This window comes from Empidonax traillii, unplaced genomic scaffold (assembly GCF_003031625.1).
Source record: "Empidonax traillii isolate 1590-97213 ecotype Southwest subspecies unplaced genomic scaffold, ASM303162v1 scaffold130:size970688, whole genome shotgun sequence".
Taxonomy (NCBI): domain Eukaryota; kingdom Metazoa; phylum Chordata; class Aves; order Passeriformes; family Tyrannidae; genus Empidonax; species Empidonax traillii.
Genome location: NW_020955323.1, coordinates 701,459 through 720,800, shown reverse-complemented (window position 1 = coordinate 720,800; position 19,342 = coordinate 701,459). Strand labels below are relative to the sequence as shown.

At 39.3% G+C, this 19,342-nt stretch overlaps 1 protein-coding gene across 5 annotated transcripts in view; it reads left to right on the top strand.

The window, feature by feature from the left end:
• The first annotated feature begins 199 nt into the window (after positions 1-199).
• The window catches only part of VTI1A (vesicle transport through interaction with t-SNAREs 1A), a 263,102-nt gene continuing 243,959 nt past the window's right edge, over positions 200-19,342 (top strand). For all 5 annotated transcript variants that reach the window (XM_027883627.1, XM_027883626.1, XM_027883630.1 and 2 more), the window contains exons 1-3: positions 200-344; positions 7,077-7,135; positions 12,180-12,290. In XM_027883627.1, coding sequence (XP_027739428.1) covers positions 251-344; positions 7,077-7,135; positions 12,180-12,290 — 264 coding nt within the window. In that variant the 5' untranslated portion in view covers positions 200-250. The remainder of the gene's footprint in view (positions 345-7,076; positions 7,136-12,179; positions 12,291-19,342) is intronic.

Sequence of the window (19,342 nt, the reverse complement as noted above, 5' to 3'; positions counted from 1 at the left end):
GCGGGGTTGCGGTGCGGCAGTGACCCATCGCTGCGGTGCGGGAGTGACCCATCAGTGCGGAGCAGCGCGACCCCGCACGCCAGGCCGGCCCAGGCTAAAGCCGCGCCGCTCTAAACCCGTGCCGGCTGAAGCACCTGAGCACGGGCGGAACCTGCGGCGAGGTGGGCGGGGGCGGGCGGGGCGCGTTTGGCGGTGGCGGAACGCGGAAGCGGCGCGGAGCGGTGTCGGCCGGGGCTCCGGCACCGCCGCGATGTCCGCGGACTTCGAGAGCTACGAGCAGGACTTCGCCGTGCTCACGGCAGACATCACCGGCCGCATCGGCAAGGTGCCCAAGCTGGTAGGAGGTGAGCGGCTGCTGCCCGCCCCTGCGGCGCTCGCCCCGCAGGCCCGGAGGGCTCCTGTGTGGGAACCGCGGCGGTCCCGGAGCCGCCGCGTTCCCAGCGCTCGGGGCGGGGGGGTGCGGGAGGGACCGGTGTGTTTTTTGTGAGGTCTCAGTGTTCCGGCACCCGAAAGTGTGTCCTCGCTCCTTCCACTGCAGAATCGGGATCCACCTCCCCACCCCGGGTCTATCCGAGCCGCGCGTTGTCTTACGAGATGTGCTCAGAATACTCTTCAATAAGAAAATTGTTTGCCGGTCACCTGTGAGGATCAGCCCTTGCCTTCTGCCCCGCCGTGGGGCCACGCGAGATTATGCCAGTGCAGCTGAGCAGAGATGGGGGGTGTTCCCTGTGCCATCCTTGCTGCTGGATGCTGTATATTGCGGTCATGCCTCGACATCAGTGATGGAAACCAGGCCTTTTTCCTATGTCATAGACCGATTTTGCGCGTGATTTAATCTGAATCTTTGTTTTCTCTGCTTCCTGTTCGTGCATTTGATTTGGATAATTGGCTGGGGTGACTCACATACAGAAGCAGATTCAAAAGGAATCAGTGTTAATTTGCTTTAATGTGTTTGTCAGGAGCCTGCAGTGTTCCTGGTCTGATTCGTGACGTGTCTCTGCAACAGAGCCAATTTTGTCTGTAAGAGTGCTAGGGTAGAAAGATAAAAATTTTAATTTCATTAATCAGCCCAGCTGAATCTCCCAGCACATACGAATCAGTGTCCCAATAGAGGGGTCTGAGTGTGAGACAGAGGGAAGGTGACACTCGTGGTTTTGTCATCTGCCTCTCTTGTAACTCACCTTAGTGCCTCTTCTGTTTCCAGGTCATTTAATACTTCTGCCTCTAACATACATTTCCCAAACCTTTAGGAAACTTACACCATAGGAGTGGACACTGTATAAGGAGGAAATAAACACATGCTAATGGTATGTCAGTTTTCTGTATGACTAAAGGGAAAAGTATCGTGCATCCAGGACCAAAGAATAGCATCCTACTTTTAGAGTAGGAAATACATCGTGAAGTAGTGACTCTAAACAGGATTTGAGGTAGGTGATCAACCAAAATGTGTGATCTTAGGGGATTTTGAGTAAAAGCCTCTTTGACTCTGGAAGGTTATGTCCAATTCTATTCCTAGCAAGTTAGAAAGTCTTCTGAAAAAATTGGGTTCAGTTCCATGGTTAAAGGACAGGAAACTGCCTTTTCCTTGGCTTAGCAAAGCTGTTTTGCTCTTGATCTTAACAGAAAAGACACAGGGATATAGTTTCCAAGAAGCTGCAGCTGAGGTGAAAAACTTCGTCCATTTTCTAATGGAAACTTACAATATGAAGAAGGGAGAGAAGCAAAGAGTTCCTGGGATTGAAATTTAGAATTGGTGTAATTTAATCTGCTCATAAATTATGTTTAACTGGTAAATGTGCACTAGAAAAATTTACTGAGAGAATGCACAAAGGGTTCTTCACTTGTAAACAGTAAATTTAAAGACCTCTTGTAGGAACAGGGAGACATTATAAATACACTACTGGCTCCTTTCTGAAAATCAATAGTGCTACACTGATTTATGGAAAAAGAAGAGAGATTTAATTTCCTAATAGTAAATAATAGAGATTTAAGTTCCTAATTGTATAGATTTTGGAAGTTATCAGTGTCTGTTCAGTAGTAAGAAGAATATTCTCCTTACTAGTAGTGGATTTCCATAATCCTGTGCTTAATCAGTCTCCCTTATTCACTTAGAAAGACTTTTGATCTTACATGCCAGATGTTTAAAGAGTATTGGCTTTAACAGTGCCATAGTCTAGAAGCAGCAGGCTTTGAAATCATCATTCTTTTATGTGACCATAACAAGGTTGCTTTTTCTAGAATTTGCCATCCTCTCAGAGGAGAAAGAATACATGTTCCCTGCAAGACCAGTACTGAGCTAAATGGAGTCTAAATAACACAATGGTAATTTTATTTTTTTATTAAGAGATGACTTTTCCATGTTGGGATTTGAGGCTGGTGATACATGGTTCAGACTGACTTTCATTATAGCTGCTTCTTGCCCAGTACATTGACAACTGAGGCTTTACTTCTGGTTTTGGGGCTATTCTGTCTTTCATCAGACAAAAATATTTTCTATGACTTCAAAACAAACTGCAGACTTAGCTAATAGAGGCTTTTGACCACCTGGGGAAAAAAAAAATCTCTGACTATGCTGAACACTTTAATCAGAAATATTTTAAATACACGTTTTTCCCTTGTTTCTTAATAGGAATATTTGCAAGATCTGTTTCTTCATCACCAGAAGTTCCAGTTAGTTCTTGTGGAGATGGCTGGGAGATCCTCAAAAAGAGGACTGTGAGGTGGGAGGGGGATGTGAGGTGACAGTTCGGAGCAGCAGTGATTTGAGACAGATTGCTGATGGCCTTCTTCCTCCACGCTGGAAGAAGCAGGATGAAAGGTGTAAGGACTTGTGCTGTTCTGCATAATACAAAGAGATCTCCTGAAGTCTAGTGACTGGTTTATTTCCCTGTGCTGCTCAAGATGGACCTGCTGTAACCTTCCTGCTCGGTTGACTTGGAGAAGTACTGGTTAACTGTTTTTGCAACATTCCTGTATTCTGTGTTGTCAGGACGTGATGTCTTGTGTTCTAGCAGGATAATGGCTCAGCAAACAATCCTGCTGTCACAAATGCATAAATAGTTCAGCAAGAAATGTAACAAAGGCTCTCTGATACTACAGAAACAATAAGCAGCAGGGACAATAGAATATCTTGGGAAGAAGTGTCTTCTGTTAAGGCAGACATCATCTGGAGGATTAAAGAAAGCGTTATAAATAGAGAAATGCCTTTTAAATAGATTTTCTGTGATGCTGCTGCGGGTCTTTGAAGAATGAAGATAATTGACTGATGTGTTTTATTAATGTTCCTCGGCATTTCAGAGAAACATCTCTCTTGTGATTGGACCAAAAATTTATCAAAATTTTGATTGCTTGATATGAAAGAGAGTTTTACCAGCACAAATGGTGATACTTAGTCTATTCCTAGCACAATAGACTCTGGGCTGTGATGGTTTTAAACTAGAGTGCTGCCACTCTTCTGATACTTGATACCTGCATTTTCTACTGGGCAATCAAAACATTGTGTTTCAGTCTCTAACAGGTTTAGCTGAAGAAAGTCCCACCTTTAGTTTTCTGTTGTACCCCTGTGCTGAAGCTTACTGTCTCCATTTCAGGTCTGGGTCATTGTGTTATGCTTCTGGAACACAAGTTTATAACTCAGAGAGAAACATGTGTATTGTTCCATTTGTCTCTGCTGTTGGACAGTAACTTCTGGCAGTGATGAACATGTAAATCACCTGAGCCAACACAGCAAAATCTACAAGTGGTCTGTGAACTGAAGCCCTTTGTTACTCAGTCTCTTCCTCAGCATGCACTAATAAAAAGAAGCAATTCCCCAAGAAATGGGACTACTCAGTCTTGATCCAGTTTTTTTCAATCTCTTCATTGGCTGTCAGATCAAACCAGTGCTGTGTTAACTTTCTGCCTTTGTAGGCAGATTCTCACCTTTCTGTAACTGCTGTATTTTAGGGTACAAAAAACGTGACTAATGCCAGGGCAAAGCTGAAAGAACTGAGGAAAATATAGTGAAAGCTTGTTTCTTTTAAGAAAGTGATACAACCTTGTGTAGAAACACAGAACGGATTTTTGTTTGCAGTCCTACACAGAGGAAAACCGCACTTTTGTTTCCAATCTTTATATTTATCCATAGTTTGTCAGTTTGACCCGTTGAATTATACAAGCTACATACAATATTATCTTTAGGGCACTCTGTCTAGCAACTTGGAGAAAACAATTAAATTTAGATGTATTTGATGGAGCATTGTTTTTTATTTTCTTGAAAGGATATTTCAGTTCTGAATCAAGACAAAAAAGTTATTTAAAAAAATTTTCTTCATTTCTTGTGATGGAAGTGTATTAAAGAAATAATCAAGTTGGCATGTTGAATACTAAGTCACGGTGGACTAATACAGTTGGTAATACGAGGATTCTTAATTGGATAGTAGCTTGTTTGTCCTGATCCACTAGATTAGTGGCAAGCTTCTTTTACTCAGAGTAACTCCCTTGCATCTCATTTTCAACCTCTGAGCAAGTCATCCTGTGAATTTTGTGCCCTCCTTCCTCTGGGGATTCTGACTGTGAAATAAGTTCTTTCCTTTGCTTAGCCATGGAAGTAAAAGTAAAGTTGAAAGTAAATGCTTTGAAAACCATTCCATAGACTGCATGGTATTGTGTGCCCCAGAGGGTCAGCAGCTGCTTTCCTGGGAGTCTGTGAAGATACTTCTCCAAAGCTGCCGTGCCGGGATGTTGTCATGTGCCTCTCATACATCTGTATTTGAAGGAACAACAAAGACCTGTTGTCACTAGACCTCACTCCCAGCAGCTGCTCTGCTCACCAGCTGGGTGATTATGTGTTGGTAAATCTGCGTTGATGTTGAAATCTGGAGTTGGGTTAAAGTTTAATTAACTAAACCATTGGATATCATTTGAATACCACCACCTTGCCCCCCAATTTTATGGGAGCAGTTTCAGCCAGATCTCCCTGTGTGCTGAGTTTTCCCTACCAAAGGTCTGTAGCTCAATTTCTCTGTGAGTAGGTAAGGTCTTACTGGCCAGTGGAATGCTACGTAGTTCTTGTAATCACAAATACAAGAATTTGCACAGCATGAAATGCCTTCCAAGAAACTCCAACTTTATATCCCTAAATTTCAGGGTACTAAATGTCTGTGGAAATTGTAATCCAACTCAGGGAAATACTGAAATTGCTATAGTACATTTATTTTCTGATGCTATATTTTAAAATTTTATTTCAACTTCAATAAAACAACATTGTGTATTTTGTATCTTCCATTGTGTTTATTTTCATCCACAGTTGTCTTGCCAACTTCTAAATGAAGGAAAGAATGGAGGTGTTTTGGGATGCTGTGTAGGAGAACGGAAATGGGGGGGGGGGAAAGGTGGCAGATTCTCTTTTCTCTTGGGTTTAGTTATTTTAAGAAGATATATCACTAAATTTTATGACTTGGGCGCCATCATGAAAAGTTGGTGGGGAATTAAAGAAAGACATTGCTAGCAGAAATCTAAAAGTGCTGCACAGAAAATATTTCCTGCAGCTTCTGCTGTAGTGGAATCCACCAGACGTGGCAGCATGAATTCCAGATTTGCAAGAGAGATGATCCTGAACCTGATCCTCTCTGCTGGCAGAGCTCCAGTGTGTGTAACTGAGGAAGGACAGATTGTGATGTTCATGTTTCCTTAAACAAGAATGTAGGGAATGCTAGGTAAAGGAAAAGATAGAGGGTTAGGCATTTCAGCCTGTGACCAGCTAAATTATATGTAATTAATAAAGCAGTCCCCTCTTGAAGTTCGGTGTCTTGTGGCATGCAGAGGATCAAAGGAGATCATCAGATAGTCCCTTTTGGTCTTTAATGTGTCCGTTCCAGGATACAAAGCGATCATGTGGAAGAGAAACAAAGGAATTCAGACTAAAAAAGAAAGCTGACGTTTAAAGATACATGATAAAGTCTTGTGCCAGTGTTGAGTTACCCATCACGATCTCTGAGGAGCTGTGATTGGAGACACTTTTGTGCAATTCACTTTTTATCTGCTTCATCAGGCAAAGCACCAGCACAGATGACTCATGATACTCTTAGTTTCAAACAGTATTCTAAAGCGTTGTATGTTCAGAGTTGTGTTGACTTCATTAAGACAATGGGTGGATTTACTGTCTGAAGGATGGAAGATGCGGCCATGAGAGGGGCAAAAGGCAGTGCCAATGGTAGTACTGAAACCCCTGAACACCCCTTTAATTAATGCCACAGTAATTAAGGAATGTGGGGACTTTTTATTATCCAGAGTCTGAATATTCCTCAGAAAGTCCCCTTTCATGGTGTAACAAACCAAGTCTTGGTCAAGCAGTTGGAGTATTTGTGATGATGTGACACTGAATCTCAGTCCTCAGTTCCTGTTGGATTCTCTGCCTGTGAGTGGATGGTTGGAGGCAGGTCAAAAGTCAGTCTCTACAGCTGGGACATGGACCTGTTAGGGAACCTAGCAGGTGATGATCACTTAAAACTGATTTTAATTTCTAAAAATGTTCATATTTTGTTACTAATTTGCATTTTTACTGCTACCAGAAGACAGTGGTTTTCTTGTAGTTCCTGTGGCATTTTATTTGGTTTCTGTTGAAGCAAAAGAAACAGTTACAGACCCAGCGTAGGAGCAGGGGAGTAGAAACCTAATTTTTCTTCAGTACCTGGATTAATTTTAAGTGAGATGCATGACTGTGCATCTCATATTTTGCAAATAAATAGGTTAGCCTTTGTTCTTAAACTGTATTTTTATTCATTTAATGTATGTATGTGCCTTCTCATGCATTTGTGCACATCCAGAAAGTGCCAGCTGAGGCATAACTGCTACACCTGGAGCAGCTGGAAGTGCTTTCCTAACTAGCAAATGCTGCATAACAGAGCAGAAGGTTTCAAGGATTCTCCAGTCTCCTTTTTTTTAAATTACTATAGTGGGTATCCCCATGTGTGATGATGTCACAGAATAAATCTCTTGAGTCGGTTTTTGCTGATCCATATAAACTTTTGAAATGGTATATTTTTCTTTCATGGCAAGAGCACAATTATATTGGTATTTTCACCATTCTATTTCAGATGAGAAGAAGCAGATGGTTGCAAATGTTGAGAAACAGCTTGAAGAAGCAAGGGAACTGGTATGTTCTGCCTTTTCATATGTTAACTGCAAATTCCTAGCAAAAATAACAGAATCACTAAAAATGGTAACATTTAACATTCATGCCCTAAAAATACTTAACAATAATACATTAGAAAACAATATTCTTGAAATAGTTCTTATTTGAGGATATGAAATATCCAGTAAAAGTGTATCCATTTTTAATCTTGGGTTCAGTGATGCAAAGTTTGCCCAATTGCTGTAAGTCCATACAGAGTTACAGGCTTTGAGTTGTGGATTAGGTATTTTACTTTCAGGATTGAGTGAAATATTTATACACCATGACTTTGTTTTTTGCTTGTAAGACCCAAGAATCTACTTGATTTACTCTGTCAGAACGTCTTCTAGAGCAATAGATCTTTTTTCTCTTTTAGTAAGTGAGGCATGAAGGTGAGGACGAGGGGGCCATGGTAGGGTGGGTCACTGATCCCAGAAGTGTGTTAACCAAGCATTAGTTAGTGGTTCACACTGGCAGGAGAGAGCAATATGAGATGAGCAACATGTTTTAAGCAACTGTGACTTTTTTTTAATTTCTTTTGTTCCCATTACAGCCTGTCATCTCTTCTATTTGGATGGAGAATAAAAGTAAAGTTTTATAGATGTGGAGTAACTGAGCCAAGGTGTTGGTGACAGTTGAGATTGACTTCTTCCCATATGGCAAATAGTTCCTTCCCTAAAGTTGCTTTTGTCTATTGCTTGCAAATAAGTTTGGTCTATCTAATGTCAGAAACGTAATCTGAGTGTTAGGATAGGGAAAGAAATAAATTTTTCTACCCTAGACGTTCTTATAATGGAAAGAACGTGAATCAATTATTTGGTTATTAACTAAATAGTATTGAAATTAATTTTTGAAGTGGCAAAGGTAGAAAGAGGCCTTTCTTTTTCAGGTCAACTGCTTGTTGGCATACCTGGTGTTTTTGGTTCAAAAACAGAATTAGTCTTGCAGACCACAGTATGGAAATAGCATCCAGGAAAGCTGGGTCTTGGGGTGACTCTGCAATTCTGCCCTATGAGGATGATAAGGCACCTAACCTCTCTGATTTGGTATTTTTAGTGACAAACATGGAAAAATTACAGTCCCACCTCATGATGTTCTGAAGATACATTAAGGCCTTTTGGGCACTTTCATATTCATACAGCTGAAAGAAAGTAGAAATCTAGAAATGTTTTTCATCTCCTTTTCACTACAATTTGACATGGCAAAAAAGCAGAGCAGTACAGGGAAGCTCTAGCATGAGTGGTCATTCAAATTTGGATTTCTACTCAGAGTAGATTGGAAGGAGCAGAAATTGAGTTATTGGCTCCTTACTTCTCTTCTTATGTCAGAAAAAGATCATCGAAATTTATATTTATTATAAGATTAAAAAATAAATCCTGTATCTGTACTTTTATCCTAATGATGATCTTCATTTAATATACTGGCTTTTCTTTCATGCTTTTGTTTTAGATATTTAGATTCAGTTATTGTCTTTAAGCAATTATCTAACGTTTGTGATTAATGTCAAGGCTTGGGTTTAGAAATCAATTTGAACAAACCTGCTAAAACCAGAGCTGATTAAGATGATCCTCTTTTAAACTAAAGGCTACAGCAGAAAATCAAAATAAACCTAATTCCTTGCTACTGATAGTTTTCGTTCACTGGTTTGCTTCATTGCCTAGAGTAGTCAAAGCTGGGATTAGCTGATCTTGTTTTATTTCCTATTTGGCTAGGAAATAACACTCTCATGTATTATAAATATTATTGTAGAGATAATTTATTTACATTCACTAACCAGTGATTGTTTAAAACACTGTCTGCTTTGTTTGGGTAAAATCACTGGTGTAATTGATTTGATCTATGTGCAGAACTGACACAAGAACTTTCAGCCTCCCAGGGTGCCTTTTCAAGCCAGAGCTGTGGAATGAGAGATCTCTGGAGAGAAATTCTGTCATTCTACATCCAGTGTGGAGTATCTGAATGTTATTTTTACCAGGTTTTTAAGAAAGGTGAATGTTGTGCTAACCTTGAGCATAAGATCTAGTGTGTTCTAGAAGAGCTGGAATGAGCATTTTTGAGTGAAATTCTACTTTAAAGAGTAAAAAACTCTCTCTTGTTATTTGCCTTTATGTGTTATGAAAGACACCACAAAATTGTTGTGTTGCAAAGGCTTGGTTATTCTAATCTAGATATTTGGCTTTTTAATTTGGCCAATAAATTTAGCGTTGCAAATGCTAGATTATTCTTATTAGACACTTAAAAAAGAAAAAAAAATTAAATCTCTTTTTTAACTCCAGCGCTTCAGAATCAGAATAAAATAGCAAAGCTTACAAGTTCCGTAAAATGCTAGCAGCTGTCCAGAGCAATTTCATATGGAAAAGTGCCTGTGGGAGGGGGACACTTATTTGGGGGTCTCAGTGGAGCACACTACAGTACTTTGTTTTGGTTTTGAATGGAAGTATCAGGGGCTGCTCTGCTTTATTCTGTATTGAGTGCTGAGTGCTGTTAGGAGCAAGCCTACCTGGTTAATCTCGTGAGGAGCCTTGAGGATGCAGTTTATGAATTTGAGTGAGAGTTGGGTGCCAAAATGCTCAGCTTCACCACAGTGGTGGTGTTGTGGTTCAACCCCAGCCACCAACTCAGCACCACAGAGACACTCACACTCCTCCTGCTCTTCCCTGCCCACCTGTGGGATGGGGGAGAGGACTGGGAAAGTAAAAGCAAGAGACCTTGTGGGTTGAGATAAAGACACTTTAACAGGGAAAGCAAAAGTTGCACGACAAGCAAAGCAAAACAAGGAATTCCTTTACGCTTTCCTGTGGACAGGCGTTTTGCCATCCTCAGGAAAGCCAGGCCCCCTTCACGTGTAAGGGTTACTTGGGAAGACAAATGCCATCACTCTGAATGTCCCCCTTCTTTCTTCTTGCCCCAGCTTTACATGCTGAGCATGATACCACATGGTCTGGAATATCCTTGTGATCAGTTGGGATCAGCTGTCCTGGCTGTGTCCCCCCAGCTCCTTGTGCACCCCCAGCCACCTGGCTGGTATGGAAGTACAAGAAGCAGAAAAGGCCTTGGCTCTGTGTATGCCCTGCTCAGCAAGAATGAAAACATCTCTGTATTATTATCACTGTTTTCAGCACAAATGCAAAACACAGTCCCATACCAGCTACTGTGAAGAAAATTAACTCTACCCCATCCAAAAACAGCATGTGTCAACTTTGAATATAGGCAGTAACAGAAGTTTGAGCTTGTAGGTTTTCTGAAGAAAACTGGAACTTCTACACATGTTTTGAGTTTTAAGTGCCAGGATATTTTGTTGGCTTAAAGTAGATTTTAGCTCTGTTCTTGCTTGTGTATGAAAAATATGTACTCATTTAATCTCATGATGAAAACCAAGGTGTTAAATATCAGTCAGCCAAAAGATATGTGTTTCATCATTGTTCCTTGGACCTTACACTCACTAATATTGACACTTAAGAATTAACATTTTGGATTTCATGGGCTGTGGTCTGATCGTTTATGCAAATTCTGTATTCACTGGATGATGTTTTCATTTTTATCTAGTAAGTAAGAATTGGACTTCATTAAAATATTCTGACCTTTCACATATAATTTTATATATATATATATATATGAAAGAAATGTTTTCTATGTTTCTAGAGCATTTGAGATCAAATATATTGTGATGAACTTGATAAAAAATGCGCTATTAATTCCAGCAATTGGTTTAATTTGCCCCTTTGGAAAGTTAAGCCTGAGCCAAAGAGCTGGGTAGAATTAGAAATTGCTTTGTGAGTTTCAATTCACTAGTGACCATTTAATTCAAGTCTGCTTTACAGTTTACTATTGAATATCATTTTGTATAATCAGAATAGATCAGGCAAAATGACTTTTAAGTATCTGGCAATTCCACTGATTAAATTCAGATGCTTTTCTTACAATATGAGAATGAAGTTTCAAAGTGTAAGCAAGTGATTACATAGGAATAAACTCCAGCAGTCCCTTGTGAAGACCTGTAACCAGTTTGGGACCCTAACCAAAAAGCATTTCTGTTCCCATGCCTTATCGCTCAACCAAGATCAGTAGGAGGTGAGTAAATACTGTTTCAGGAGCCTACAGCAACCAAGGAGAGGTCTTCTTTTATCTTTCTTTAAGTAACTTGGAGAGATTTTAAAAGGCGGATAAGGGATTCTTCAGCTGTGCAAAATGAATTCTTGAAGAGACAGCACCATATAGGGGAGGCTTCATGACCCAATGGGCAGGTAATTACCAGCCCTGGTTTATAACTTCTTTTGATTTTCTGTACCTCTGTGCCATATTGTTGTGTTTCAGACTGCTTAGTATTCTACATGGCAAGAATAAATTGAAGAAGCTTTAAAAAGATATATTCTCTCTCTGGTGTTTGAATACATTCAACTGTGTACAACTTCTTGAGTAGTATTGTCATTAAACCCTGAAATTCAGCTATATAATATACTTACATACAGATTTGGGATGTAGATTTAGGAAGCCAATTCAAGCTTTGTAATTCTGCTGAGTTAGCAGTATTTAAAGCAAAAAGGATTAGTTTATTAAACATAGAGACTGGTGGTAAATAAAACTTTAAGCATTTATATATATACATTTACATATACGTGTGTGTGTGTGTATAAATAAGTAAAATATATTTTTCAGCCAAGCCTTTCCAAAACTGCACAGCTAGATGGAGGTAGGCTTTCTTCTGAACTAATTTGCAGGAATTACTTATCCTCAGTTTTACTATTTTCTTGTAATAAAATGTATTCATCACATTTGAAATTGAAATCCAGAACTGTTTGACTAGAATTATTCCTTCTAAGTGTCAATAATATTAATTTTGTCACTTGTTTGTTGGCTTAAGGTTGTGTAAAGATTTTGATAAATTCTTTATATGTTAAAGAATAAACAGCATTTTTCTTTATAAAGAAGGAATATTTCTTAGTATTTGGGGAAAACTTGGGTAAATTCACTCTTGCTTTAATTAACCTTTTGATTTACCTGTCTGCTCTTTGTTTTGACTTGTCAGCTTGAGCAGATGGAACTTGAAGTTCGAGAGATCCCACCTCAAAGCCGAGGGATGTACAGCAGTCGAATGAGAAGCTACAAACAAGAAATGGGAAAACTTGAAGCTGATTTCGTGAGTTTTTAACATATTACATAAAGAAGGCATTTATGAGAATTTTTAAAATAAAGTAATGCAGTTATTCAGGCAAATGAGAGGTATTTTTGACTAGTGTGAGAGATGAGTTCTGTTAGTATCTTGCTGTATATGTGGACAGATGAAGAACAAACTGGGGAAGAGAAGCTTCTCTTTTTGTAGCAATCCCATACCAATATTCCAGTTTCTAGCCTTCTGTCCCTTTGCCCTGGGTCTCAGTTTTTTCTCTGTCATTAAATATCATGAGTGTTCGTGATGTATGCAAAGTAGTCAGCTTTTAATCCTGTTTCTCAAGGAACGACAGCTTGTAGTAATGTGGGCAGTAACATAAAAAGCAATATAATCTCCAATTTGTGGAATTTTTGAATGTAACTTCTCTCATGTGCACTTCATTTGTTACTCACTGTGTTTTCTTTTCCGTTGCACTTAGATTCTTGGCTTTTGTACAAATTGGTTATAAGTACTACATTTTTTGAGTAATGGATGCAAAATAACAAGATTCCCTTGTCTAGGGGCTTGTGCTGCAGTTATCAGTCCTTTTTTGTGACTGGGATTTGCACTGAATAGATTTACATAGAGACAAAACTGTTTCCTGTAAAATCCTGAAAAAGTTCAAAGGGATTGCAAAGCGTAGGAAAAAGCTATGTTAATTGGCAGCAGCTCAGTTCCTCCAGGGTAGGGAGAAAGAAATAACTAGTGGCAGTATTTTCCATTTACTAGAGAGCTGTGAATTTCCTCAGGTTGCTGGCAGCAGTTTAATCCTTCAGGGGGTGGGGAGTCAATGTTTATACCTGCAGCCAAGAAATCCAGCTGACTGTCACTCTTCTGTGCTTCTGCCAAGTTGAGGAATCGCACAAATATGTATTAGCTAGAAGATGCTTGCAGTTTGTAAAGTTTGAAGAATGTTAGAATAAGAAGACTTGTGTCTGAATTTTGGGAGAGTCTCATGCTGTTCCACTGTAGGAATTGCATATGGCTGAACAGTGGCTTCCCAGAGAGAGCAGCTTCTGGACCAGTAGTGATGCTTTTTTATCTTCTAAGATGTGGGAGACTTTACTGTCAGCATATATTTGATGCTGGCCTATTTCTGTAAGTAGGCATATGGTGGAATTCGTACTTCCATATTCCCAGGCAGTAGCGAATGAGAGAGTTCAGAATTGGACATGGTGTGGAAGAGAAGAAATGAGTGTGAGGAATTGCATCATAGCACTGGAAGTTACATGAATGCAAGAATGTTCTCAGAGTGAAGAAACAAAGCAACGCAAGAAAGGGGAAGAAGCAGATAGTAATAATGGGTAAACCCAAAGCCAAAGATCTTCAGCAGAAGATCAAGGAGAAAAAATGATATGAAGGATGGAGCAAAGTACTGTAAGAAAACAGCAACTACGCTTGAAAAAAAAAAAACTCATATACCAAATAGTGTTGTTACAATGCCCTACAATGCCTTAAATGCCCTACAGAGTTCCATTTTTAAATACTAACATTTTTCTGAGTTTGTATGTGAGAATTTAAGAATCTTTTTGGATTATTATCCAGACACATAGTAACTTGTTGGAAACTAGATGACAAAATGATTCAGTTGTGAGTTCAAAGAGGAAAAAGGAGGAAGAAAAGGAAATACTGTTTTTAGTGTATAAGCTGCAGGGCTCTCAAAGGTAGAAAGTTAAAATATTTACTGAAGTGGAAGTGCTTTTGAGTGTTCTACCTGAATATTGTCCTGAATGAGTTGTGACCTGTTTGACTGTAAGCAAAGCATACTGAGTTTATGTAAGAACCTTAGCAGAGCTTTAGAAAAAGCAGACCTAACTACCTACAAAATGATTCACATTTCTAGATGACTAGAAATAATACTGACAGTTTTGGGTTATGATCAGCTTACAGGTTTGCTGGTCAAAGATCTTGGCTCTTCTAAAAGGCACACTGATGTGAGCTTGCAAAGTTGTGTTCTTTATAAATGGAGTTGTAATCTCAGCTGGATACCACTGTATTTGGATTGACCTTTCTTCCCATGTGAATTAGCATGTAAGCAGAGCAGAAGACATTTCTCAATCATCTTGAAATGTGTGTTTCATTTTAAATGAATTTCAAAAATCATATTCTTCCATACACAGTCTTTTTCATTAAGTTCTATTTCATTGAGTTCAAACATAAAGTGAATGCAGAACTGGCACTGGTACTTTTCTTTTATATTCATCATAATAAACACGAATTTTGACCTTGTGGTTATTTTTATGCCTTATAGCATCTTGCAAATTTGCCCTCACCCAAGCTTTTATGGAAAACGGCAACATAGCAACATGTTTAAAAGTTAGGAGAAGGAAACCTGAGGTATGTGGATTGCCCACTCTTTACTTGCAGGATGGACAACATTAAGGTTTATTTATGATGTTTAATAGCTAAATGGTGAGTTTATTTTATCTTAAGCAGTATGTATAATAATGACAAAATGCTATCACTTTATTTATTATATGCTGTGACATCTTTATTAATTTATAGGGTTTCTTTTCTATACAATTTACTATGCTGAAGTATATTCTGAAAAATACAGGTTTAAGCTGTACTTAAAAAAGTTACTCCAAACATGAGGTTTTTATCTCAAACTTTGTAATCAAACAAGGACAAGTTGCAAATAGATTTATTTCCTCTCATTGCTAATCCTTGTTATTTTGAGAGCTAACTGCTCGCCTGCAGTTAGCTATCAGTGCTCTGCAGTCCTGGGATGTGTGAGAAGCCAATGACATCTACACTGTGCACTGTATTGCACATGAGTGGTTGTAACCCACTAATTGCAATAAATCATATCTGAGGAGAAAAAGCCACATTGTGCTATCTTGGTCCTCCCTCTTGAAGAAGAACAGTGATAATGAAAAAAAGAATAGCTCAATTTTGCCTTTAAAAGTACTCGGAAAGCACTGTGAATATCGATGGTGAAAATCCCCAGAGCCAGCATTGCACCTCAACTTCAGGCAGCAGTGCTTCCTGCTACTCTGCAGTCTTCTGCGGGGAGCAGCTGCCTGGGGAGAAATACAAGAGTAGGGCAAGCATAAAGTCACACTTCTTTGCAAAATGCCTGTATACATCTCAAAAGGCCAAGTTTCAGGCTTGTGATAAACATAGCAAAAGAGGATAAATCTGATAAACCCTATGCTCTGCTTTTTAACTTGCAGATGTAAATCTTGGTTTTGTTATCTCATTTTCAATAGCGTATACCAGCACCTCATTTTTTATAGCAGGGTTTTGGTCCCGGTGGATCAGGAAAGTGGCATTCCCGGACCTGCGGGGGTCCGGGGCTCCTGCCCTGCTGCGCTCGCCGGGCTGGACAGCCCGTGGTACGGGGTAATGGCTCTATCTGGTGGCCCCAAGCGGAGTTGCAGAACACATACTTGTGCTTTCCGGGTTGATTCAGGTCTTAGCACCACCTGCTAAAGAGTTCCTGAAACTTGAAACAGTCTTCCTATAAGCGGGTCTTTTTCCTCCATCTACTAACTCACTATTGTGTGGTCTAAGCTTGTAAATATTTTTTTCTGACTATTTCAGATGTAGAATGTCCATGGTGCCCGCTTGCATGAAGTAAGTTCCGAATGAAAAAAAAAAAAAAAAGTCTTTTAAGCTCCTGGACTATAGGTGTGATTATTTTTTCAAATTAAGCGTTTTTTTTGTTAATTGTTACCTGAAAGCAGCCAGTGATCTTTAAACACCGGTAAAAGGCTTCCATATTTTATAAACATAACTTTGACCTAAGTCTATCCCAGTCCATGTGAAAATGGGACTATATAAACTTAGCAAATGTGTGGTTATCTGCTAGCATTTGTATCCATTCCAGGCATTTCATGTACTGGCTCAGTGTCAGGACATAGAAAAAAGCAAAGGCAGGCATTCATCTGAAAAACTTACAGCTGAAGTGTAAGGCATTCAAATAGATGAGGAAATATAAAAATCCAGTAAGACCACATTATACAGAAATATTCCTATTACAGAAACAAATACTACGTAATCAGTGTTGAAAATGAGGTGAGTATATTCAACAAGAAGAAATAACCATCAAATAGAGGAAGCGGCATAGGAACTGTTCCTGTTCTGTTGGCAGCACAGAGGTAAATGTAGCAGGTAGCATTTGTTATCAGTCCAAGGGACAGTGCTCATTCGTTTTAAATTCTCAGAATTGGTACTGATCTTGGTTATTCTGACTTCCAGAATAACCTTTAAAAGCAAAAAAAAAAAAAAAGGCGAGGGGGAGAAATTAAGTAGACAGATACGTTGTATAAAACTTGACTAAACATTTAAACATTTTGGCATTTAACAATAGCTTCAGTTCAGTCAGTAGTGAAGATATATATTCACATTTCATACCTCATGCAGGTTCTGTTTAAGATCATTGTTAAAATGTCAACTGCTGTTAAGTTTTAAAAACATTTAAGGAGATAAGCCATGGAATTTCATTTGATAAAGTTATTTATTCTTGTATGACACTCAAGTATCACCTGAGTCCAGAAACTCACCTGGACAACTGCTACAGCTGTGTCTCTTATGTTCTGGCTGCTAGTAGCAAATACTGCTACTCTTATTTCAGGTTCAGTCATCTATCCAGACAAATATTGTGAGCATAATGAACAACATTTTTCAAAGGACAAGTTAGTGGCCTGTATCTTTATGGCCAGAGTCTTCCCTAGCTCTCTGCTTTGAACTAAAGCTCTAGAGGCTAAACTGTGGCTGCTGGATTATTTTGGTTTATAAAGCAAAGCTTTATTGCTTTGTAGTTACAAATCATAAACCATGTGTGGGACTGGTGTGTGTGCATCTTCATGGTTGTACCCCAACAATGTTATTAAAACCAGGGAACTCACCATGTGAACATGTCATGTATGCACAAGCACCCTGCCTGGGCAGGTTCATGTGCCTGTAGTGACGCTTGATCTTGTTGACAAATTTGAAACTCTGAAATCAGATCAGTTTTCACCATGTGAGTAGTACAGCTCTTTGGAAAAGGGCTGTGGAGGATTTGTTTTAAGGCACACAAGATTGAACTGATTAAGTTTCAGAAGAAATTATCTGACCATGTACTTTGGCAATCTAATTTTGAAAAAGCATGTTGTGAACAAAAGTTCCTTCACTCTGCTGTTTTTATAGACACCATCACTTTCTTGAGATAAGTAGTCAGTCCTCTACACTGTACACAAACTACTCCTTAGAGAGGCACTGGTTTTCTTTTCCTCTGTTCCTTTTTCTAATACCTTCTGATGTGATATATATCTACCTGGCTGCAGTTGAGCTTTCAGCCAACTTCTTTTCTACAGAGGCAAATTGCACATTGTCTTCACTTGTTTTCACTTGTGTTCCCACCTTGGTGTGTTTGTGGGGGAAGAAGGTGGAGGCATTTGACATTTTGCAATTACTTTATTCATAATACTACTTTTTTAAATGGGGAAAAAGTGATACAGGGAAGAATGTTCTCTTTTTCCTCTTCTTGTTTTAGTAACATTTAATGCCTAAACTGCATTTTTTTATAGTTTTGTATGCAAGTATAGAGAAGGAAGGAAATTTATTTAATAATGGAATTTACTAGTGATGAGATGCTTTTTCCTTAGAGGAAAGTGTGAAAGATGGGAGTTAACATGCTTTATATATAATTAACCTAAAAGGTTATGATCATCTTAACTGATATTCCTGAGACCACACTAGTGAAACATACCTTACCTCCTGGGCTTTGTAATTCTGTAGATACTGCTTACAAATAGTCCTCCCATGTTTGACCAATAAGTATGTTATGCTTGTTGTAACACAGTGTGTGAAGGGAAAACGTGCCGGGTAAGGGCAACCAAGCAGCAAATTTTTAATGTCAATAAAACTAATTCCTTAACTAGATTCTTCTCTCAGCCAACTCCGCCTTGATACTCATAGGAATTCTGTGTCTGTCTCCAGAAATCTGGCTCATCTGTTAGCACGGAGGGCTAAGACTGGTGAGTTTTGGGGTATGCTCTTTGTTGGTCCTTCAGCAAGTTGTGGTGGAGCTGATGCACACGATTTTAAGAAAAACCAGTTTGTGGAGCTTTAGATTTGGCTGAGTGATTACAAATAAAGGTGTTTGCAGAAAGTGATTTGGTGAGTCTGATAGTCTTGTGTCTGGCTGGGGGCTATGAATGAAAGGCATATTGACTCATACAGGCCACTGTAAGCATTCATGCCTCTTTCCTTTCTCCCTTCACACACACGATGTTTCTGTACTAAATTAAGCTGAAAAGTGGTCTGTGGCAGAATGAAATCCTTCTGTAAAATATGTTTTAAGGCATCTAATAGAAATTCAGCATGACATCACCTCTCCTGTTTTCACTAAACATGCTGGCAGTTTGTAGACATGTCTGGATGCCAGCCCTCATCAGCCTTTTCCAGGTACAGAACTATAATTTCTCTATTTACCAAGTAGTTTGTTCTTACGTTAAAACTTCTACTTCTCAAAGTAGCAGAATTAAGTATGTTTGCTGTTGTTTCTAGCAGAGAGTGGAAGAAGCCATGCCCACTCAAAATTGCTTCTAGCCAGCTGCTGAGTAAAGTGACTTCATATACAGAAGGTAAATGCTGTTTTGGTGGGGGGCAGAAGGAGAAAGGCTTTATAGTTTCCCACTTTCTCAGTGATTTCTTATTTTACTCCAGTGATAACTCCCCTGCCTGTCACGCAAAAAGAAGCAACTGTCACTGTCCTGCCTTTGGTAGCAGCAGTAATAAAGGTTCTGCAGCTGGAACACTGGTGTGGGGTGCGGTGGTGAATGGAGCAGAACGGAGTGTATCTTACTCTCACTTTGTTGTATCGCTCACCTGTACTCACTTAAATAGCAGTTTGATTTGGTTTCTATCATGAGTTAGAGACTTAAAGATTATGAAAATAAAATCAGACAAGCTGAGCAAAACCCCCCACCTTTTGAATGTATTTGCTTTTCGAACTAGAACTGCACTCTAAAGACCCTTAACATGCTATTGGTTTGGTTTTATTTTCCCCAGCTAGAGCGAAGCTAGGTTGCATTTCACTGCAAAACAGG